Source organism: Crocodylus porosus, unplaced genomic scaffold (genome assembly GCF_001723895.1).
Source record: "Crocodylus porosus isolate Cpor-Errol unplaced genomic scaffold, CroPor_comp1, whole genome shotgun sequence".
Lineage (NCBI taxonomy): Eukaryota > Metazoa > Chordata > Crocodylia > Crocodylidae > Crocodylus > Crocodylus porosus.
The window spans coordinates 1,357,927-1,381,544 of NW_017728910.1; the positions used below are offsets into that span (position 1 = coordinate 1,357,927).

Sequence of the window (23,618 nt, forward strand, 5' to 3'; positions counted from 1 at the left end):
CTTGTTTCAGTTTAATCTGTACCACTTAGACTAACCTGCAAAGACTGAATCGATTCAGCCTCGGGCTTTTTGACTGTCTGTACCTAGCCCAAGAGTTTGTAGTCAATTAACACAGCTCTTCAGACTGCTCCCTCATTCCTCCAGTTTCACACATTACATTCATGATATAACACCATTTGTTTCAGTTAATAGCATTTAATAGTTGGAAACAAGTAGGAATTTAATATAATGCTCTGAAACCTTGTGCTGGACTGATGTAAATCTGTCTTCTATTGGTCAAAACCATTATACTACCTGCTTATTTCCTTAACTTTATTTATATTTAGGTATCTTGAATGTTGTGTTCTGATCAGATATTCTTTTCTAAATAATATTGAATGAAACCATTTTACACAATTTTTTTGTGTACAGTGAAAGTTTTTAATTGAAATAACCATAATCTTGGCTCATTTTGTGCTTCTTGCTACTAGGAGGGTAGTGCTGTAGACATGAATTATACTTTCACTTTTTCCATTGCAAGCAGGAAGATTTGGATATGCATTTCTTTAAATAGTGAGGTGGTGGCTGCCGTTGCATGAGTGAATCTGAAAGAGAATTAACACAGAACAAAATTTATTTCAAGCCAATGGAGGAAAGAAGGGAATAATTTCTTCAGCCTTCTAGGAGATCCAAAAAAATAAAATCCTGCTCTTTTTTTGGGAAGCTGTCCACAGTAACCCCAAAGCCCAGTCTACCACTGGAAGTTGCCTTTGCCCTTGTGAGTTCTTGCCAGGGGGTGTGTGTGTTCTTGAGCTCTTCTTCCTCAAAAGTATTCATGAAAAAATTGAGAGGCAGGTAGACTTCATTACATGTGCCCAGGATTAGGTGGAGAGCACAACAGGTTTGTTTGAATGTTTATGCATTTTTCTTGGACTTAGGCAGCTAAATTTATTAGTACAGATGTCTTTTAAGCAGGTGGCTAATAGTATCACTTTTTTTCCAAGAAGGCAAAGTAGGATGTCTGCTTAAGATACCTAACTAAAGAAGGGAAATCAGAATAAATTAAGCTAAATTACTTTGATGTAATTTTAATACTTGCCAGAAGAGTCAAGGTATTAATTGTTATCATGTCAATATAATAGATGGATGTGTTTTAACAGTGGCCAGATACAACTGAAGGACATGATATAAAAAACTAAATAACAGTTATTTATCAATTTAGGGAACTGATCTAATAACTTTTTATGAAAAATGCTATGTATTTGGATTTATCAATAAAAAAAGTTAGAGCATGAAAAAGTTAATAATAAGATCCTACATGCTCTTAATCTAAGCATACTGTGTCCCAGCTTTCAAGCCACAGCTTGTCAAGACTAGTAAGCATATAATGGGGAAGGCTACGAGGTTAGTCATGAAGGTGGTGTAAAAGAAATGTAAAGCTTTGATGAAATGAGCAGCTGAAAACAAACCTGTAATGTTGTTATTATGCTGATTATTTAAAGGCTGAATTTACTTTCATGCATTCTAGTGATTACAGAGCAGTTCTTAGATTTCATAAGAACCTGAGCAACTTTATTATAACAATTATTTTTTGTTGCTTCATGCTAAAACTTTTTACCATCATGTTTGACAATGCTGAACTATTTTTTATGCCAGTTAACCTCTTGGTGAGATTTATAGTGTCTCTGTTTATTTTTAACATAGAAAAGTTATGAAATGACCAAAGTTTGCAACATAAGCATGATGCCTCAGGCATCCAAAAAACTTCATTCAACAAAAATTCTAAGTTCTGAGTTGCTTCAGCTACAGAGGCCATGAGATGCTATGACATGTCTTAATCTTATTCTGAAACTTGAGCTTTGTAGGCAAGTTGAAGAGTGTTTCTACCTTTAGAAACGCCCAAGGTTTATAGTGGAACATACTGACATACCTTCCTCGGTACTGTGGAAGAAATCAAACTTCACATTGTGGTTGAATCAGAACTGACAGAACCAGCTTTTCTTTATTTAGGGCTATACTGCCCTAAATAATCACCCACTTGTCTGTTTCAAGGGATTTCTTGAACTCTATATGTTTACAATCATATTGGTACTTAAGACAGAGAAAGACAAAAAAATATGACCTTGGAGAAACAAAACAAACAGTAAATCACACACAGACAGTTTACTTAAAGAAGACATCTGTGCACAGGGTAATATATCAAGACAAAACAAGGCATGCAGGATTCCTTATCTCAGAACATTTAACTGAAATAAGCAGTATCAGCACTTCTGGTCTTTGTCTGTTTTCCTAGTCAAGCAGGCCAGATGCCCGACCAAATCCAATACCACAGTACCCACCCAGGGAAATGGTGCCAGTTGATGAGTTATTCTTCTAGTCCGTGCACAGTTAAGTCAGCAGTGACACAGCAATGACACTGGAGAAAGTTCTATTTACTGATCACCCTACTTTACTAGAAATCTATCTATTTTCTGTTAATGCCTTCCAAGGCTCTGCCAATGGTTATTAGTCTGTTTTAGTTGAAGATGATTTTTTGCTGAACTCAATTACTTCTGCTTTGTTTTGATGCTGTTAATGGAGCAAAGGAAGAATGAATCTCAGAACCAGCATTTACAAAGCTCTCCAATCCTTTAGTTGCTTCAGCTCCATGTTAACAGATTATCAGATGGAATATGCCCCTTGGATTCTTGAAACATGGAGATGGTTGAAATAGTGATTTTGTTGAGTGATGATCACAACATTCAAGGTATTAAAATCTTGTGAAAGGTTTGCAGTAAACTGAGAGCATTAATTTTGCTTAGGGTTTATTTGAAGGGTTTTCTTAGGGTTTATCTATGTGCAGAAGATGACTGGAAAACCCAGAATGACAGCCTTTGTGGTGTGGCTTCTGTGGTCAAGTAAAAGATTTCTCATACGTATTCTCTCTTCTGAGAGAAATGATATTCTTGAAACATTTATGCTTGGCTTCAGAAAGGAGCAAAAAAAAAAGTAAGAAGGCAAGCAGTAAAAATGGAAAAGATTCCCAGCGAAAGCAGTTGACCCCAAGGTTTAGGGGAAAGGTTATCCCAAGTAGTTTTCCCATTTCTAATTTTAATAAATATAATACAGCATTCTGGATTTACAATCATATGCTAAGATGATTTAGACAAAATCATGTGACCTCCAATAAGGAAGCAGTACTTTTGAACTGGACTTTTTATCCTAAGGTACACTTGATTATAATTGAGTGAATTTTAAATGGAAAGATTAGCTCTTCCTGAATCGTAAAATTGGGCTGGAAATCTTAAGAGGGCACTTTCTTAAGATGTTTCTAATGTGCTGTGGTATGTTTTATTTTTGGTGTTTGATAGCTGCATGCATTCCTAGCTCCAGATGGAAACCAGAACTACAAAAGATGGTGAAAAAACATTTCAGAACCTAACAGATATTTGTTTCTAGAGGTGGGCAGGGAAGTGGCTGTCTCTTACTTCTGCAGTCAGGTTATCCTTTCTATATCATAACTATTAGTGTATATCTTCCTCCCTTTCACTTCCTGACATCTAAGTTGCTGAGAAACAGCCAATAAAGACTTCTATAAATCCTGTGGCACATCCCTCATTATGAAAGCACCTGAGTTCATTTTGTGGTTCCACCCATCATTAGGTGCAGGTTTCTTTCCTATACTTTGTCGTATAAGCTGAAGAATGCTGAATAACAGCACCTCCTTAAGCAGCATAAAAATAAGCTGGGCTAGGGGATGGAAATAAAGTTTACTTCCCTTTCCATTTCTTTTCCTAGAAACTTGCATAGAGTTTTATCATTTTGAGCTGCTGTCTTATTTGAGACTAGGAGTTTGATACATATTTGAAATTCATGAGCTTCCTCAACAAGGCTTGCATTCAGTGTTGCAGTGCTTCCGGGAAACACTTCAGTGTAAAGTTAGCTATAAATCCAGATTTAAACTTTCTCCAAGTTCAGGAGTATGGGGAATATTTTTTGATACTTTGTCTGCTTTGAGACCATTATTAACTTTCAGTACATTGTATATAATCTCTGCTTAACGTAGTTTTAGCCACAGTAGCAATAAAATGTGTAAAGAATATTCAGTTTTCTAATTCCTTCCTGCTGCCTTAATTTAAATACCTAATAAAGTATAAAGAGTATTTTGACTTCTAGGATTACTGCAATAAGCCATAACTCTGCCCTTTTATTTTTTTGCCAAATGAACAAAAGTGCAGGGTGAAGATTTAATCCATCAGTTGTAAATCATACTGAAAGAACCAGCTGATATTACTTTGGTTAATATTGAAATTTGAGAATTTGATAAGTAATTTAAGGAATGGGTTCTTAGGTCTCAGCCGTAGTTCAGGTGGAGCATTATAGTTCAAGGAGGCTTATTTTTTGGAGTTGAACTCATTTAGTGGAGAAGGTGTAATAGATAAGATACTAAATAGTATTCATTTCTACCAATATAGCATAAATATTGGACAGTCTTAAAACTCCTTTGCAAAAGGAGGGGACAACAAGCAACCAAGGTATTTTTATAAATTTTCACTGGAAATAAAAAAAAATTCTAAGAATACCTTAAAAGTAAAACATGGAAGCTAAGTAATCAACACTACATTGTCTGATACTTGTACAGGAAAAATGTCTGAAGATAAATAGTTAGCCAGTATATCAGAACCAGAGTTGATAAAAGATCCTCCCTCTGTTCCCTTGCCAAATCACTTCCCTATTGTTGTAGTTCTCCTTAGAGGTGTAAGAGTAAATCCAGTAATAGCTTGGATATAGCCATTAGGAAAGAAGGAAGAAAAACACAGAACTTTGGAATGCTTAATATTTTAATAAAGCTATTATTTTATATGGTTTACTTTGTTCAACTCTTTGGATCAATAATTTAATGTTAGACTTTTGCTAACTAAAAGCAATAGCCCATCATGAAAAATGTCAGGGGCACATCCAGATGAGCACGGACATTTTGTTTTCCCAGGGACAAGTAGCAGTGACACACTTCACATTGCCGTTTCTTTTCCCTGGGGAATGCCCATGCCATGCGCACACCGGTGCATGGCAGGTTACCCTGGGTTGGGTAGGGGAGGCTAGGGACAGCAACTGTGGTGGCCCCAGCAGCCTTAGCTGGGGTCCTTGGGTCCTCCTGGAGCTGCAGCTGCAGCAGGAAGCCTAGCCAGCAGGCAGAGCATATTTTTGGCCAGCCAGGCTCCGGTTTTGGATGGTGCATGCTGCCACCATGTATGCCACCCTATTTTTTTGGTGTGGGTTTTCTTTGACTCCCCATGCTGCTACCCTGCATGTGTGGTGCATGGTGCCGCAGACATTCTGCATGTCCGCACTCTTCCAGACATGGCCCAGCAGTCTTTGGAGATTAGGAGAGGAGAGACATCTCTTTAGATTTCTGACCACCTCCATTTGAGACAGGTAGCAGCTATGGGAGCCACAGTCATGCAGGTAGAACACGGCAGGCAGCTCAGGGCAATAAGAAGAGAGTTTATCCTGTGTGGCTTTTTGTCTTCTTTCCATTTAGTATTTGTAAGTTCAAGTAATGAAGTTCCAAATGAGGTGTGAGGCAAGCACTTTATGGGTGCATGCACACATTAGGGACAGGTTAGATGGCATTAAAAAGGGCCATCTGATCTAACTTAATTCATCCAGGTGAAGACCTTACATTTGGATCCCTAGTTAGGTCCATCTAAGTGTGGGCTGTACAGAAGTTCAGGAGAGTTAGATTGGTCTAAAAATGGCTGAACTGATCCAAGTTAACCCTACCTCAGAAGTATACTCAACTTAAATCAAGTTGGCCATTTTTAGACCAATCTAAGTGTCCTAAACTTCTGTACAGTACCCAGTGCAGCCGTAGGGCTGGGAAAGACCAGATTCTAGCTGCAGCCCTGGAGGTGTGCCTGTCCTGTGCCTTCCCTGGCACTGGGCTACTTTTATCCCACTGATCCCTCCCTTCACCCCCAGATTGATAATGCTCTCCCTGTGAACCAGCCAGTCCCCATGAACCTGCCAAACTCCCCCATTGCACAAGCTGCTCCCAGTGCCAGTTTTACAAACATTTGCCATAGCCAGAAGCTGACAAAGCAAGTCCCAGCGGGGTGAGGGGTGGGTGGAATGAGGGGGTTGGCTTGCTGTGGGGGGTCTTCATATGGAGATGGAGAGGGGGTTGGGGGCCTAAAAATATCCCCCTAAGGCCTCCATGAGTCTTTCTGATCCTAAAAAACACTCCTGAAACCCAGCAACCCCTCCTGTGGACCCTGTTTGCCCCCCAAACCGCCCCTGCTAGTCCATCCATCCTGACTTTCATGGGGTGGCCACTTTTAACTTAGTCTGACCTCCCAAAATGTCTGTGTTGAAAAATGGGAGTGTGTGCTCAGCAGATCTCAGTTCATGCTTCCTAACAAAAAGCAACTGGGAGCGTTGCAAGGGCTGCAGAAGAATATGGCTGTGCCTTGGGTCTCCTGTGGAGCCTGGATCTCCAAAGAGCTTCCCTCAATACAAGTATATTTTCCCTTTCCATTAATGTTGGGAAGGAGAAAAAGAAATTTTGGAGAAGAGATTCTTTTGGTGGTACAATAGGAGAAGTGAGTAGTACAACATGGGGGCTGGGGACACAGCTTTCCCTGTATAACTTTTTTTTAGGTTGTGAAAAAAATATTTCTCTATTATATGATTTGAGGTACTGTAGGGTAGGGCTGTGTGAAGCTTCAGGTGCTGATTCGATTTGGAGGAGATTCAGCCCACTTCGGCAGCTGAATCTTCAAATCTGAATCAAATCACGATACCAGTAAAAAGGTCTGAATCAATTTAAAGTTCTCTAAATCAATTCGGAGAGCTTCGGAGATTCAGGCAGTCCCCACTCACTGCTGCAGGGAGCTGGACCCAGACTCCATGCTGGTAAGTAGGGGGCGGTGGGGCGGGGACCATGGGGGGACCCCACCCACTTTTCCAGCCCCACCTCCCCCCACCCCATGGCTGCCCTGCCTGGCCTCATGGCTCTTTAAAAAAATAATAATTAAAATAAATAAATAAATAAAAGCCCCGACTTGCTTGCTCCTGCCAGGCAGGGGCGATTCCTGCTGCTCACCACTGCCCTGCATTGCATGGTGGGGGGGAGTCCCCATCCCCCACCCGCTCTCCCAGTCCATTGCGGGGCTTCTGGGAGCTTGTGAACAGAGCCTCTCATGTGTTGGGGGCATGGGGATAGCTTCCGTGCCTGGCAGGAGCTGGTGAGTTCAGGGTTATTCTTGGTTTTTGGTTTTAAAGAGCTGATGCTGGGGCTGGGTGGGGCAGCCATGGGGGGTGGGGCTTGGAGAGCAGGCAGGGGTTGGGAGGATCCAGCGGGGATCACCCCCCTGCCCCCACCTGGCAGCAGCTGGTGAGTTTGGGGCTTTTTTTTTAAAAGAGCGGGGAGCTGGGAACAGGCAGAGCAACAGCCATTGATAGGGCTGGGAGAGTAGGTGGGGAATGTGGCCTGTCCAATTTGGCTGTGGCCAAATCTCTAAATCCGATTCGTGCAAATCAGTTCAGGACAGTGATCTGAATCACTGAATTAAATCGCTGTCCCCCAATTCGGCTGAATCCAAAGTGAATACTAGCTGGTCTGCTGGCTTCACACAGGTCTACTGTAGGGTGTACAGGAAGCTAGTTTAAAGATTACTAATATAGGCAATGGTTAGCCTGCTTGCTTTAGTGCCTAAAATGCTTTCATTGCTGTCTATTCTTGTTAGTCCTGCAGAACAAACACAGCTATGCAAGAGGCGAGCTGCATTTTGTGTGATTTTGTTATGTATCATCAATAAGGTTCTTTCCCATTCATTTTTAAATGGTTATAGGTGTGCAGTTCCATTGATGACACTAAGGTTGTACAGCTGTCATTCAGAGCAGTCTTGACAGTTAGAAAAATGGCTTTTTACTTATTAAACAGTATCTTTTGACGTGGAAATCATACAGCAAGTGTAAGTTATGCCATGATACTGTTTTACAGAGTCATGCTTAAGGAAAAAATATCAAACATTTTGTTTCACCTTCAGAAATAAAACATTGTATACATTTTTAACTTCTCTGAAAACATTTTAGTGCTAATTACTGGGGCTGTGCGAAGCTTCAGTCACTGATTCAATTTGGAGGAGATTCGGCCTGATTTGGTGGCCAAATCTCTGAATCCAGATTGAATCGGGAGACCCGTTAATCTCTCCAGATTGAATCAGAAGGCTCCAAATTTGATTTGGAGAGATTCGATGACTCAGCCATAAACACAGCTGTATATGTATTTTCTTTGTACATCAAGGTACCAGGCGTGGCTCGTGAACACTGAGATGGTGGGGTGGATGGAGCATCCTATGGGAGTGCAGCAGGGTCCTGCTTATGCTCAGTGGCAAACCTGGAAGTGGACCAGAAGTATTTCTGAGTCTGCCATGAAGTGCACCGCCCTCCTGGCTCAGTGACTGGTGTGTCCTGGGTCTGGGGAGGCACCCAGGGTCCACCCGTGGCCGATTGCTGAGCCAGGGAGGTGTGGGGGGTCCTCCGCGTGCTTGGCAGTGGACCCAGAAGTGGACCAGAAGTACCAAGCGTGTGTAGTGAACCTCCCTCCCCCCACATGCTCCTGTGGGATACTCCATCCGCCCCACCACCTCAGTGTTCATCAGCTGTGCCTGGTACCTCGAGGTCCATAGAAGAAACGTATAAAGCTGTGTCTGTGGCTGAATCGGAATCGAATCTTCAGATTCCGCTGAATCAAATCAGAACAGTAATCTGAATCAGTGAATTGAATCACTGTCCCCCAACTCGGGCCAGATCCAAATCGAATACTGCCTGCTTTGCGCACTCCTTCTACTTACAGAGTTCCAAATTACCAAATCAAGAATCTACACTGATATTCTAGTTTCCATTGGAACTGTTGGATTTTCATGAATTGTACTTCTAAATTTTTTCACCTTAACACAGAATGCTTTTTCTAGAAATGATCTGCACAAGAATATATATATCAGGGGATCCATGCAAATATTTGTACTAGCTAGCCAAAGAGTACCTTCTTTGGCAATGAATAATTGATTCTGTATGCTACAGTCCATTCTGTGGTGGGTTTGACTTAGAGTGTATGGTACTCTAGAAAAATGATATGGAGCAAAACAGATGAAAAAAACTATGACAATGATGAATACTTTCCCTTTGGTCCTTCGTTTGCTTTTGCTATCTTTCTTCTGAGTTTTTCTATAAGACAGGTATACCGTTTTGGTAATAACTGCATAAAAGATAAGCATTAGAATTAATACAGCCCAGAAAACAAACTGACAAATATAATTGACAGCTTCATGCCATTTCAGTCCTAAGTGATTCTTCAGAGAAGCACACTTCTTCACGGAGAGGGATGTGGCTTTTTTGTTTGATAAAATCATGTTTGGCAAAGAGAGACTGAAGAAAGAAATCCAAACAATCCCTGCAAGAATTTTTGCAGATGTGACATTTTGCACCCAAAGCTTCCCATAAGGTCGTGCAATTTTGAGAAATCTGTCAAAAGCGATAAGACCAAGTAGTACTATACTGACATACATTGCTTCATAAAATATCACAGCTGAAACACGACAAACTAAAGCTTTAAGTTGCCATGGTCCTAGTCCTGAATCGGTAAGAATTTTCAGAGGAAGCATTAAAGTCATTATAGAATCAGAAACCAATGTGTTTTTAAGGTAGACTATGAAAGTTGATGTGCTTCGAATTTGGAAGAAAGCCCAAGCAGCCAAACTGTTCAGTATCAGTCCAATAAGGAAAACGATGGTGTAGAGGACTGGGAACACTACATGTACAATTCTGGCGTCTCTATGGCAGATCAATGATGTTCCATTGGAGAAGCTGACAACACTCCCATTCATTTTGACAGAAACTGGGGAATGAAATTATAAAACATACATGATAAGATATACACAAAATGACATGCTGTTTACCTATACATACTGCTTTCTAAAATATTTTGAGAAACGTGCACTAAATAGTTCTCTTGGGCAAACATGCTCTAATTATATTGTATGCAAACCCTGTTCCCTATGTAAACATCAAATAAGGTGTTTCAGTGGGAATTATTTTTTCATAATGAAAAGTTAGAAATGGCATGTAAACCCCATAAAGCATGTTAATGGAGGGCTCTGTTATTATACATTACAACCTCATTACAACAAACTCTGTTGTTTACAAACTTCTGTTTTTAAAATCCCAACTTTAGGAACCATTTTTTCCCCATTATTAGTTTTAGGGTGCATCAAATTGTAGCAGGCAGCCTATTTTAATGAATTTATCCTGGTCCCAGGCAGGCTTGTTACAATGAGGTTAGACTATACAAAGATAATAGGGCACAGCAGAATGACTTAAGGGAACGTCTTGTCTTCACATAGCACATGACAAAACAAAATCCTGATGAGCTGAAATATCAGAGGTATGACATAAAATAAGCAATCTTTTGAGAGAGAATCTATGCTGTGAATTAACCTTGAAGTTAATAATGATGAAACTTCAAGGTTTTGAACCTTAGCAAACAAGCCATATTTCATTTCTCAGCAAAATTCTAAAACAGTTCTTTGTATAAAGGACATAAACTAAGAATTATTCAGATAATTTGCATGTTACAGTTTGCATATTAAGTAAGTCTACTTGACTTGAGCATCACACGTATGCAGACAGCTTGGTATGAATACCTGTATAAAGGTTATAAGAAACGAAATTCACCTGTTTTGAAGGAAATGATTGCAGTTTGTGTCGACTGAAGCCTTCAGTAGTTCATTAAGAATGGGGTAATATATCTTCAGATGAGAACTGTTTTGTTTTGCTTTCCCCCCCTAGGTTTCCTTCCGCTTTGTGGTGCATTGAATTATTAACCCATTCTGTGTACTAATGGGTACATATTTGCTTTCATTCTGTAATCACAGACAAGTCTAAAACTTGCATACAAGAGGCTTTTCCAATCTTTTGTTAATCTTAGAAGGCAAAGTTTCCATGATAAAACCTCTGCAGATCTATTTTTTACCTCAGACAACAACTAAGATATCTATTACCGATTCTTGTCAGCAAGAGGATCCCTGACAGGGTGGGTAATACTATAGGCAGTTATTATGTTTCTAAGTAGAAAAGTTCAGATCTGGATATTGACTTTACCTCCAATTACTGCCAATTTGTGTTTTACATATCTTCTTTGACATATGTACTGGAAATAATAATGACTTAATCACGTACACCTACTTCATAAAAGGTCTGCTTCCATTGTTCTGTTCTATAGATATACAGCTGCAATTATATTTTGGTCTGGTGCAGAGGGGCCATAAAGCTGTGGACCAGCATGGTTTTGTAGGTGCTGTATATATGTTTGTGGTGTGTAAGTCAGGCCACAGCAAGATTTTATGGGCATTCTTATGCATTCCTCTGTGTCACTGAGGATTACTGTGTATAAGCTTTGTGTATCTGTGCATCTGCTCAAGTTTATAATAGAGATGTGTGGGCTTTTTATTAATGAGTCCATTACCTAAAATCCCCACTTGTTTTTCCTGGCTTTGTCCTTCCATTTGGCCTTGATGAGAGCTAATTTTTGTTACATATATGTGTTTGACTGTTAGTGAAAACAGCAAAGTAGCCAAACCTGACCTTTCTCTATGTGCATTGCAGCTATGATGCCTTATACCATTTTAGGTTGAGTTTCTTTTGTATTTTATACTCTTTACATCTCTTGCAATGTAAGCTGTTTTCTAATATGGTAAGCAGACTTCACTCCAAATTGGTAAGTGTTGTAAATTTCTGGGCGGGGAAAGGAGAGGGAAGGGGCACTTTCCACATAGTGCAGCTTTAAGTGGAATTTTTGCTGCTTACTACATTGTCCATGGATGTTATGGGTTCCTGCAACTGCTTCTTCAGTGACAGGAAATCCTGTTTTTTGACCCTTCTTAAGAAAGCAAAACCACAAATGTTCTCAGCTGCAAAATCTGAGGTGCGCAACATTTGCGAACCACATCATACATCTGTATGAAGTGAGTAATTGCTGAGGATAGACCAGGGAACCGGAAGCAAAAATCACTCTTATATCATGTCAGTAGTAGGTTAGGGGTTAAAATCTTCTGGAAAATCATTCAAATTGGAGCTTTGCCTCATGAGAAGTCTTTACTACCAAATGTACATATAAGGCTTAAGCAAACCTAAATCAAATTGTGAAACCATACTTTCATTTGGATTATTGTTTTTTTTTTTTTTTCATTTGGGTATGTTGTTGATGCTGCATGCATGTGCCCCTGGACTTCCTCTTCTGCATCACCCATGAGAAAGTTCAAGGCTGAGTAGAGCCTCGTGATGTGTGCATGCTGACTGCTGCTCTTGCTTTTCATAAGGGTTATTGCTTGTTCAGTAGCGTGCCATGAGTGACCTGATTTACAACCTTTATTTTCACCATTGTGGGCAGTCCTTGTCTGAAATTGTTTATATATCTGATACAGTAGATGAATTTCCTTTTTCCTAACCCTGTTTTGCTCATAAATAGTGTTGACCACATTAGTCATTAGTCATTGGGAAAGTTTCCTGCTGAGTTAAGCAGATGTAAATGCTGCAGATCATGGATTGCACCTGTTTTGGAGAAAGTTACAGTTTAACAGACCTCTTGCTGTATAGAATCTGATGGGATCAAGAATTTAGGTGTAGGATACCTTTGAAGTGAGGGATCCTAGGTCTATATAACTGCCTACAAACACCCATATATACCTATTTCACCTATATCCCTGCAAGGGTGGCTGCACTGGTGCATGTCCCCAGCAAACACCACATAGATGATGATGGTTGCTGTTTTATAAGAAACATCTTTATATTAAGCTGGTGAAAGACTTTCTTCAAGGATTCAGTGACATGCACTTCTAGCTGCCAAGACTGACAGATGCTTCCATGACTAACTGTGCTAGTTACAAAGTCTGTTCAGTAACTGGTTTCATGTTGTCCATAATATAACACAGTCACACTTTCTTAGTTGCTAGGATGCTTTAATTATGACACACAAAACTATGGAATCGTTAAATATTTGTTTTACTCCAAACAACAGAATAAGCTATAAAACAGGCCTAAGATTGTAAGTTTTCTGCGAAAACTAGTATGTGAGTGAACAGATAGTGAAAGTAATAGCTGAAATGTCCATGGTAATGTTCAGAGGGGGAGTCTGGTTAGTATTTGCACTAGCAGTATAGTGTAGCAGTAGTTAACTTTATATCTACTTAAAGCCCTTTGCTCTTGGAATTATTTATACTGTTGTCAAAGCTGCATTCCTGATATTCCAAATAAAAAATGTGTAGCAACTTTCAGTAAACAGAGAAAATAGAACTCTGGAATAATGGAAACAAAACTGACCTTACTACTTGGTATTATTTTAATCTGTTCAGTGCTGCCTCCAACTGAGTCCCAGGCATTTTTTGCAAAATGAGTTTTTAGTTTTATTTTAAAAAATCATATGTATTTATATAGTGTTCTCTATAAGACCATAGTTCTTTTGCTGATCTTTCATACCATATTGTAAGGGATTTACAGGGTTAAATAAAGTTAAGATAAATTTGCTTATGATACAGCAGTGTTTTTTACTTATTACAATTATTTAAATAGTCAGTAACGTTCCAAAGGTGAATACAATAATCACAACTTTGTTAATATGCTATAATTCAATGTAAATAGCTTATACATACTCTTCCTTGTTTTTAATCGTTAGGCATTTGGAGGTAAAATAATAGCTTCCTGTTAATAAATGTATAGTTAGCCCTTATTTTCTCTAATAATAGCATTTTGCAGATTGTAGGTTTAAAGATTAATTGTGTTGCAGCTAGGATTTCACCTTCTCTCTGCAAAAAAATTCACAATTAATAAATTATTCTCCAGCATTCCATGACTAAAAAGTTAGCATCTTCTTTATAATTATTGTAGTAAGCATATAGTCTGTGATATAGCAAAGAATACATGCACATGTTTAAATTCAAGGATGTGAGTTGTTTCATTGACTTCAGTGAGACTACTTAGCTTAAAGTTAAACAATACTTTAAGCATTTTACTAAACTGTGGCCATTATCAGTAGTTCCTCTGTTCCAGTGTGTCTGATTTAAGTAGAGAATGTTTTTTCAGTTCCAAAGGAAGCAAGTGAAACTTTAACCTTTGACTTTATTGGAAATAGAATTGAAATAATTAGTATAGGAATAAGTAGACTGAATAGCAGTGTTTTATGTATCTCAGCTCTACATTGGAGTCTCCTCAGAACTATCTCCATCAGTACGCTCTTTAATTTTTGTTCCAAGCTCTGAAGACGCCTGTTTGCGTAGCATATTGAGCAAGGATTTTCTGAAAGACTTGCAAAGGAAAAAATAGATAAATGGATCTAAGCAGGCATTTAGAGATGTTAACCAGAGGGTGCTCTCTTTCATATAAAACAATGTGTTCTGAGCAGAGCATTCAAAAACATCTCTTGTTTGACTCAAGGTGTAGGGGATTCTGGTAAAATGGAATGGAACAAAACAAATAAAGAACACTGCAATAATAATAAAAACTTTCAAATTTACTGTCTTTCTAGAAACTTTCCCTGTGCATTTTGTTCTCTTATATGATTTGTACAGTTCTTTACTTATGAGCATGTAACATACCACTATGATAAACAAACTAATCCAGAAGATTAATTGGCAGATGTAGTTCACAGTTTCATGCCATGTTAACCCAAAATTGGATTTCAGGAGAGCGCATTTCTTCACTTTTTCACGTGTCTGTTCCTTATTTGTCAAAATCATGTTAGGCAGGGAGAGAGCAAACATTGCTATCCAAATGACTACGGACAGAATCTTCGTGCTAAGGAGGTTGCTTGATGTTTTAAATGGCGTGACAGTTTTCTGGTAGCGATCAATAGTTATTAGACCCAGAAACAAAATGCTGATGTACATGGTGAAGTAAAATATAACTTGTGACACCCGACAGACGAATCCCCTCAATGTCCAAGGTGCCAGTTTTGCATCACTAAGAATTTTGAATGGAAAGGTCAGGATCATGAAGATATCTGAAATTACTGTATTCTTAAGGAAGATGATGAAATTGGATTTACTGGGGATTTGGAAAAAAACCCACATTGCCAGACCATTCATGACAATGCCCACAAGAAACAGAACTGTGTAGAGCACAGGGAAGAGAACTTTACTGAATTGGTTGTCGCTGGTGCAGTTGATATCAGTTCTGGAGGAGCTCAAGTTGTAAATAGCTTTCATTTGTAGTTTGATATCTTTTCCCCTCTGTTAGAACAGAAAAGATGAGGATTATTTTGATATTCCTTTTATGAATATTATTAGGATTTATGCTAGCATAATTAATTATAGTTATCATTTCACATGGATGACAGACTTACAGATAAAGTGCCAAATTCAGAAGTGACATTGGTTTATATTGGTCAGTCTTAATTTACACTGACTCTAGAAGATCTTTTACTTTTGGTAGATTTGGATTCCCTTAAACCTTCTGAGGGCATGTCTGTAATGAATTGCAGTATCTTTGGCATAAGAAAACCAGTTTGGGTACCCAATAAGGATGATGTCATGGTGGTAAAAGCTTCAAAGTGGGCAGTAGAAGTCAGTGCAGGTTTCTGTATGTGCTTACATAGTTTGCTAAATTATATAGTCTTCATGTTGTTTAGCCTTGGTTAGATTCAATCCATCTGCTGAGGGTGTGACTAACTGATGCTGGTGCAGAATCCAATGGATCTAAGTCTAAATCAGGGGTAGGCAATTATATGGGTTGGAGAGTTGCTTAGGGACTTTTGGTGAGCTGGTGTGGGTAGGGGGGAAGGAAGGGCATGACCTGGCTCAGGTCACAACACCTCACCAGAACTCCTTAAGTGGCTCTGCCCCAGTTCTGTGGGCAGGGGCATGCTGGGAGCAGATTATGGCTCTGCCCCAGGACCTGGCCCCATGCTGTCATCACCCAATGATCCCAGCCCTGGGGTCTCCATGGAGACTGACCCGGGACCCCTGTGGGCAGGGCATGCTTGGCCAAGCAGATGGGATGAAGCCATGGGCAAGTGGGGAGTCACAGCTAGGAGGTGGAAGGGCTCATGGGGCAGTGACACTGGGGGGCCACTAGCAGGGCTGCAGTCTGCTCCCAGCGTGCCCCTGCTTTTGCAAATAGAGCCCATCACGGTGATGTGGGGATTGGATCATGGCTCTGCCCTGGGCCCCAGGCCAGTGCTGTGAACCGCCCCATAACCCTGGCCCCGCCCACCCGTTCTGCTCCTGGAAACTGCTCCCTGCCTGCCTGCAGCCCCATCCCAGCCAAGTGTGCTCTGCCCGGGCTAGTCTCCATGGAGAGCCTCACCCACCTGCTTTGTGTGGTGCCCCCAGTGGTGGCCGCAGGGTGGATGGGCCAGGGTACCCCGGCAGCAGGGCCAGGTCCTGCAGTGGCAGTGACACTGGCAGTGGTAGTCAGAAAGAACCACTGCCACTGGGGCTGCCAGGAAGTGGAGTCCAGCTGCTCCAGCCCTGCTGTGTGCCCAGGGGTGGTGGGACTGGTCATAAGTGCCACAGCTTGGGCTGCACTGTTGGGCCAGGCAGGGCTGAAGAACCTGCTGCAGGCTATATAAAATCTGTTGGTGGGCCAGATGTATCCTGTGAGCCATATTTTGCCCATCCTGGTCTAAGTGATCTGATGCACAGGCAGAAGGAAGCAGAAGAAGGTATATGTTATGCTGTGAAACTTCTTTCTCTGAATTTGTCCCACTGAGTATTCCTTTTGGGAATGCCACTTATATGCCATGTTTCCTAAAACATTTATTTTGTGGAGAAGGGTTAGCTCATCTTTTGTGTATTGTTTGTGCCACCTTGTGGATAACACAGACAATGCACTCCAAAGAGATTGGGAAACAGGAGTTTTAGATATGACGGAACTTTCCACATGACAAATGAGTCCAGGAGCCAGGACTCTTATTTCATTTTGGCTTCTGACCACATTTTTTTTCAAATGGGGAGGGGAGAAAAGAACCACATTAATGTAGAGATGAGAGTAGTTGCTTTTTGGGGGTAGTCTAACAGTGATGATTGGATAAACAGCTGAAAGAACAGTACATTCACAAAAATTTCTGCCACCTTTTCTTTTTTCTCCACTCCCCCCTCATCCATACTTCTGCCACAGTCCCCAAGTTCCACAAGATTTATAGAGCTTTGGGTTTATCTTTTGCTACAGTTTTATTTTTTGGATTGATGTTTTGATTTTTTTTTTTTTTTTTGCCTATGCTTGTTTCCCTACATGTTATCAGTTTTATCTCCTTTCTCTTTTGTTTTAGGCTCATTTCTTTCCATATGTTAACATCACCTTTTTAAAACTTCTTCCGAGATCATCTTCTGTCTGTCTTTGTCCTCATAGCTATGTTACAGTTATTTGAATTTGTACTTATGTAGTGAGGGTGGAATGAGGAAATGAAATAACTTTTGGATCGTTCCTTTTGCTGCTGCTACTGCTGCTCAGGATTTGGGGAGGGAGTGGGTGGGGTCTGAGCCAAGCATATTGCCGTGGTTCCTTCACTAGCTCAGATGCTGGAAACTGGAAAAGAATACATGAATTGGCTTCTCTGATCAGCTGTAGCAAGATAATGGGAGGACACTCAAGTTGTGATCTCTATAGCTGATCCCCGTCCTCAGTACTCTGTCTGGCCAATTGGGATATCGCTAAGGCATTTGTCAGCTCGCCAGCTTCTGTGCTGCTGCACAGTCCCTTCTGTTTGGAGGAAGGAAAATTGTAGTGAATGTTTTGCAGCTACGTAGTCCCTGCAGTTAGGAAATTTGTGTAGTGTTCATTGTGAGTCCCTGTAGTCACCTGTTGAAGTGGTGGACCATTAAACCGTTAAACTTTAGTTCTCAGAGGATGTGACGCTTTTAGTGCAAAATCCCCTAGCAGGCCATTCCCTGAAGGAGAACTGAATGCTCATTGGGGCAGCACTATAAGAAGGTTTGTCCCCACACATACTGGAACTGTCCTACCTCACTTATCAAACTCTGTCTCATATTTTGGGCAAGAATGGAGACACCTGTGTGCCAAGGAATGTGTTTTGCCTTCTGGTTGTCACAAATTGAAATAGAAGTTTGGATGTGCAGTTGGCAGACACAGAAGCATTCTCCATTCTCTGTTGCTGTGGATACCTGGGGAGCTTTCAAACCTAAAGCTTTTTAAGTAACCAGGCCCACCTCTTCACATGATGATCCCACACCAAATCTACCTTTGGGAAAAATAGACTATTGGTATCATAATATAGGAATGGGCATGTGTTTCAAGCTTTAGATATGAAAACTGCACTTACTCAGATTCATAGATAATTGGTTATAGAGTCTCAGCTATTGAGATTAAAGATTTAGCATTTCCTGAAGGCCAGAATATGTAATCATCATGAGACTGTTGGTTGGAAAACACAGTAAGCATCAAATGGTGGCTTATTACTAATATGTTTAATGTTGCTTTTCTTTGTCTGTGTCAAAGGTGGAAAAATGTGAAACAAGATGGGAAATGCTGCAAGAATTAATCTGGCAGAATGTTAATAGAAATAAATTATTTAAAGTAATGGATCTTGACAAGTCAGAATATTTACTAACAAATCCTTTTAAATAATTGTACATAAAAGATTGTTCATTTTCAGGAGAAGAGGTCTCCGAATGTATATTACATTGTTGTCCCAATCTACAGTGTCTGTGATCTGTGTTCCTTCACAAATAACTTGGCGTCTTCCTACTTTTTATGTTGGTTATATGCACCCACAAGTTGTACAAAATTACGATTTATCCCCTTTGCTGCAAAAAATATCTGAATTGACTGTTCTGGAATTGGGACTAATGTTAAGTTCTTGCTGGAGTTCTATTACAGAATATTTAATGGTAAAAATAAAGCTATCTTAGTTCAAGTTTTGTTTCAGTTTAGGAGCTTGTTTATTCAGTTATTAATAAAAGTTAGTAATCCACACTGGGTTTTCCAAGTGACTGATACAGATTTTGTGATTTTTGACACACAGTTATTCAGTGGTAAAGACCAAGTAGACTGAGGAACTGCAGAAGGATCTGGCACTATTGAGTGAATGGGCAACTAAATGGCACATGAAATTTCATGTGGCTAAGTGTAAAGTGATGCACATTAGCATAACCCTAATCCAGTAATCTAAACTATACCTGCACTATGATGGGCTGTACTGTTAACTGTTACCACATAGGAAAGAGAACTGGAAGTCACTGTAGACTGTTCACTAAAAACATCTGCTCAGTGCTCAGCAGCCATCAGAAAAGCAAACAAAATATTAGAGATTATTAAGAAGGGAATGGTAAGCAAAACAGAAAGTATCATCATGTCCCTTTATAAATCCATGGTGTGTCCACACCTTGAATACTGGGCCTGCCCAGTTCTGATCCCGACACCTCAAAATGATATAGAAGAACTAGAGCAGGTACAGAGAAGACAGTAACCATGATTAATGGTATGGACGGACTTTCACGTGAGGAGGGATTAAAGACGTTTGGCCTACTCCGTTCAGAAAAAAAGATGCTTGAAGGGACTTAATAAAGGTTTACAAAATACTAAATGGTGAAAAGAAAGTAAATAGGGATTTATTATTTACTCTCTCTTTCAATACAAGAATTCAAACAAAATGAAACTAGTAGGTAGCGAGTTTAAAACTAATGAAAGGAATTTTTTCACGTGGTGTGTTATTGAAAAGTGGAACTTGTTACCACCAGATGTTATAGAAGCTGACAGGTTAGCCAGATTCAAGAAGGGATTGGACAGATTCTTTGAAGAAAGGGGCATCGGTAGCTGTTGATCATGGGAGTTATGGGTGCAGCCTCTGAATCAGAACTTCTTTGACCTTAAATGCTGGAGGCTGCAAGTGAGAGAGAAACAGTGGAGGAAAAAAACCCTGGTCATACCTTGTTCACTCTCCCTTTCAGCATCCATTCTGCCACTGGGTGACAGAGGATACTGGACAAGATGGACCTATGGTCTGAGCCAGTAAATGGCAATTCTTATGTGATGTTCTTCTATATAAAAACATGGATCTGATCATATTTAATCCAAATCTTTTGAGAATTGAGAAACATCAAATTGAATTATAATAAGAACAGTTTTTAGGCACTTTACTATTCTAAAATAGTTGCATTCAGATAATATTGATGTATTAATGTCTTCGTTTAAAATGAGGCACGTCAAACACGCAAGGTTTTAAGAGATGGTATGCACATACCATCTCACGTAGACTCTCACATACACTCTATGAATAGGCGCTCGTTTTTATGTCTACACAGATTATTATAAGCTGGTTCATAAATTCCTTTCATTTTTTAAAGTAAAAATAGCATTTTACTGCTAACTTAAATCATTATTAAATGGCTATGCACAACTGCGAAGAAGCAGAAAAGAGCATTTTCAAAAAGAAAATTACCTTTGCACTGTAGACAAATGCTGAAAAGTGAAGCCTTCTCTGTGATAGAAGGTTATTATTGCTAGCAGTGAGTCATTTATGGTTTCTTTTTCTTCCTTTCTTTCTTTTCTTTTTCTAAGCCTGATGCTTATTAGTTTATAAGAAAATCTTCAGATCAAAAGAGTAAGAGAGTGAATGGGGAGGAAGCAGTACATTTCAGCCTTAGTATTTAGGACAGCCTCTGGCTTGGAACTTAAGCGTAGAAAGACAGCCTCTGGCTTGTCTTCAGTTGCGTAGAAAGTCAGTCTCATGGTCTGAGTGACAGCCTCAGTGCTTCTGCTTCTATTTCCTGTAAAAGGGGGAAAAGAGAATTGGTTAAAAAAGGATTAGGTGCATTATCTTCCTGCTTTCAGCCCAGTTGCAAAAATATTTGATAAAACTACAGGTCATGTATATTATAAAAGTATTTACATACCATGTACTTTGTGTAGCTTTAGAAAAGTTCAGAATAACATGATAAGCATCTTTGTCTTGTGATGTGATTATATATGTGTATCATTAGTGAAGATGTTCAGGCTTTGCTGTTCCTATTATTTGCTTAGAAGTAATGTGTACATGATTTGAATATATACATGATTTGTTAAAGTGGTGATTTATTAGCTTCAACTAGCAATATATTACCTTACAATTTATTGAGTCTTCTTGTATTTTATTTTCAGATTTCTAATGTATTTACTACAAGTTCATGTTATATAAAGCCCTTTGTAAGAGGAAGGATTTTGCAAGGAATTTAAAGAAACATAATACAAATTAGAGTATACATTTTTATTGATTTTTAAAAATCTGTACTTACTCAAACAATGAAAATAAAATAGCTTGCAGTAACAGGTAAGTTAGCTGACAATTGTATACTATTGCACAAATCAATTTAACTGAAATTTAAAAAAAAAAAAATTCAAGAATGCAAACACTAGTATTGTATAAAAGGGGCAGAACTATATTGGCTTTTATGCTCATATATGAATAGTAAATACAGATTTTTAAAATCAATAAAAACAAGTTTGTGTGAATTAAATTACATGTAGCTTCATCGTCATCTGTAGGACCTTCTATGAACAACTTGTGAGTTCTAGTTGATGTCATGACCTGTATATATTAATGATCAAAGTACAAAATTAATTTTGTTTTCTGTGCACTGGTGTTGGTTTTTGTTGGTTTTTTTAAATAAAGATTCCTCTATGTTTTTACCTTAGCTGTGTACTCCCATATTAAGGTGAAATGCATGGGAAAAATCTGGTGGGTTCTTTTTTTTTTTTTTTGTACCTCACTGAGAGCTAGTAAGAGAACAATGTTAAATTTAAGTGCACTGGGGAAAAGGACTTGTTACCTCCCAGGGAACACAAGTTATCCAGTTCTGGATTCTAGATAGGTGGTGAACAAATAGCAGGCCAACTGATGGAAGTGTGAGGCAGACCAGAGAGATGGGGAATGTGATGGGCAGAAAATGGAGGCTATAAAAAAGGGGGACTAAAAGCTGTTAAAAACAAACAGCAAGCAAAATGGGAAGGAGCCTGCTCCCTCCACTGTCTTCCCTGTCCAGGCCCCAAAGATTCTTATCAGAATGCTAATGTGAAAGAGCTGTGAGGATACTGAAGCAAGGAAATGAGCACAGACTTGTCTTAATTTTTTTCTCTCTCTGCCTATGCATATAAAGTATTTGGGAGTGCTAAGTGTGCGTATGCACCCCCCCTTGCAGCAGATAAGTTTGTGGGGGAAGGGCAGGGGGGAGATTGGCATGGGATGGAGCCATCAGTGGCTTGTCTGGGGGGTGCCCGGTGTGGGGGGAAGAGGGGAAGTAGCAGCTTCCGCTGCTGCATGCACCCTAGGAGGGCATGGGAGGCATGTGCCCCTGGAATTGTGTGGGGGATTCTTCACAGTGTGCGTGTGGGGGTGGGGGAGAGGTTGGGCCATGCCATGCTTGGGGCAGGCACTGGAAGGGATTTTTGGGGTGGGGCCAGTGAATTTGGAGGTGGCTTCAGCCCCCCTTATAATCTCCCTCCTAGTGCCGTTGCCACCTTCCCTTAGTGCTTCCTGGCCCAGTCCCCACTGGGAAAAGTCCAGAGTGGCCCCAGCCCACAGCCACAGTCCGCCCTGCGCAGATCCAAGGGGCACCCGCCCCACTCCCCCGGTGCCTTCCCAGGGTGCATGTAGTGGTGGAGCCACATCCTGCAGACGAGCTACTCATGGCTCCATCTCACACCCCACCCCGCCTGTGCACTCATCTGCCCCTGCCCACTCCCTCCCTCACCCCTGCTGCTGCTGCCAGAAGCCTGTGGCCAGGCTGCCTTACAGCTCTTGCACTGCCCTGTGTTTGGGGGAGCTAAACCCTGTTAGCCCTCCCCTTCTGCCACCTATGTTTATATGGCCCTGTATTTTTCTTAAATTATGTAAAATAAAGACTGATTGCTTTAGAAATCTTTCTTCAAATTCTGTTTATTAGCTTCAATGATCAAATGTCCTTTAAGGGGTGAGGTATAAAGCAGAGTGCCCACAAGTCTGGATCTTTGGGGAAAGGCATGCTTAAGTTAATAAGGAGACATTTATGGAATGGTGTTCAGTGCTGGTCTTGGTAGACTTCAAGTCTAATTCTCCATTCTGAGATGGAGAATCTGTGGGTCCAACGAAGAAAAAGCACATGACCAAAGCACATGAGCCCCAGGTGTGGGTCCTAACCTGGCAGCTTGATGAGGATCCAGCAAGAGGGCCTCAAAATAGGCTGTGATTGTCCAGTAAAACCCTACATAATTGTGAGCTGTTATAACTTTTTAAAACAAGGCCAATCTTCTCAGATTTTAAAAATTTTGAGTAGTTAATGATGATGGGCTTGTAGATGGCTTTCAGATTTTTTTTTCTTTATCGTATTTATCAGAATACAACATCACTGTGTAACAAAAGTTAGTTTAGTTCAGTACTAAAGTTGATGGAAAAGAAGCTGATATGAATTTTCTTTTTTTCTCTTATTTCTACCCTATACTCTTTTTACTTATAGCTACGAGAACACTAGTTTATCTAGAAAACATACTATGCTATCGTAGTAAGTAATGCAGCTTCTACGTTAATTGGTTCCAGCCTTACCTGATACAAAATCTCTGGAGATAGGAGAGAATTAGCAGGGCTGTGCAAAACGTTGCCAAATGTTTCTTTTCAAAGCCATTTCAACACGTTTTGA

At 40.0% G+C, this 23,618-nt stretch overlaps 3 protein-coding genes across 5 annotated transcripts in view; 1 reads left to right on the forward strand and 2 right to left on the reverse strand.

Moving 5' to 3' along the window:
* MED12L (mediator complex subunit 12 like) overlaps window positions 1-23,618 on the forward strand; it is a 300,171-nt gene that overhangs the window by 191,347 nt on the left and 85,206 nt on the right. The gene's annotated exons all lie outside the window — the stretch shown is intronic.
* On the reverse strand, window positions 8,737-10,782 carry P2RY13 (purinergic receptor P2Y13). Its single transcript, XM_019532592.1, has 2 exons — window positions 10,696-10,782; window positions 8,737-9,859 (listed from the first exon to the last, which is right to left on the reverse strand). The coding sequence occupies exon 2, from the start codon at window positions 9,846-9,848 to the stop codon at window positions 8,844-8,846; it is 1,005 nt and encodes a 334-aa protein (XP_019388137.1). The 5' UTR covers window positions 9,849-9,859; window positions 10,696-10,782; the 3' UTR covers window positions 8,737-8,843.
* Window positions 10,804-20,693, reverse strand: P2RY12 (purinergic receptor P2Y12). The gene is made up of 2 exons (XM_019532590.1): window positions 20,411-20,693; window positions 10,804-15,242 (listed from the first exon to the last, which is right to left on the reverse strand). The coding sequence occupies exon 2, from the start codon at window positions 15,216-15,218 to the stop codon at window positions 14,208-14,210; it is 1,011 nt and encodes a 336-aa protein (XP_019388135.1). The 5' UTR covers window positions 15,219-15,242; window positions 20,411-20,693; the 3' UTR covers window positions 10,804-14,207.

What these genes read in the sequence shown, in the direction of transcription:
- P2RY13 (XM_019532592.1), bottom strand. Translation starts at nt 9,848, where the DNA reads ATGAATGGGAGTGTTGTCAGCTTCTCCAATGGAACATCATTGATCTGC.
- P2RY12 (XM_019532590.1), bottom strand. Translation starts at nt 15,218, where the DNA reads ATGAAAGCTATTTACAACTTGAGCTCCTCCAGAACTGATATCAACTGC.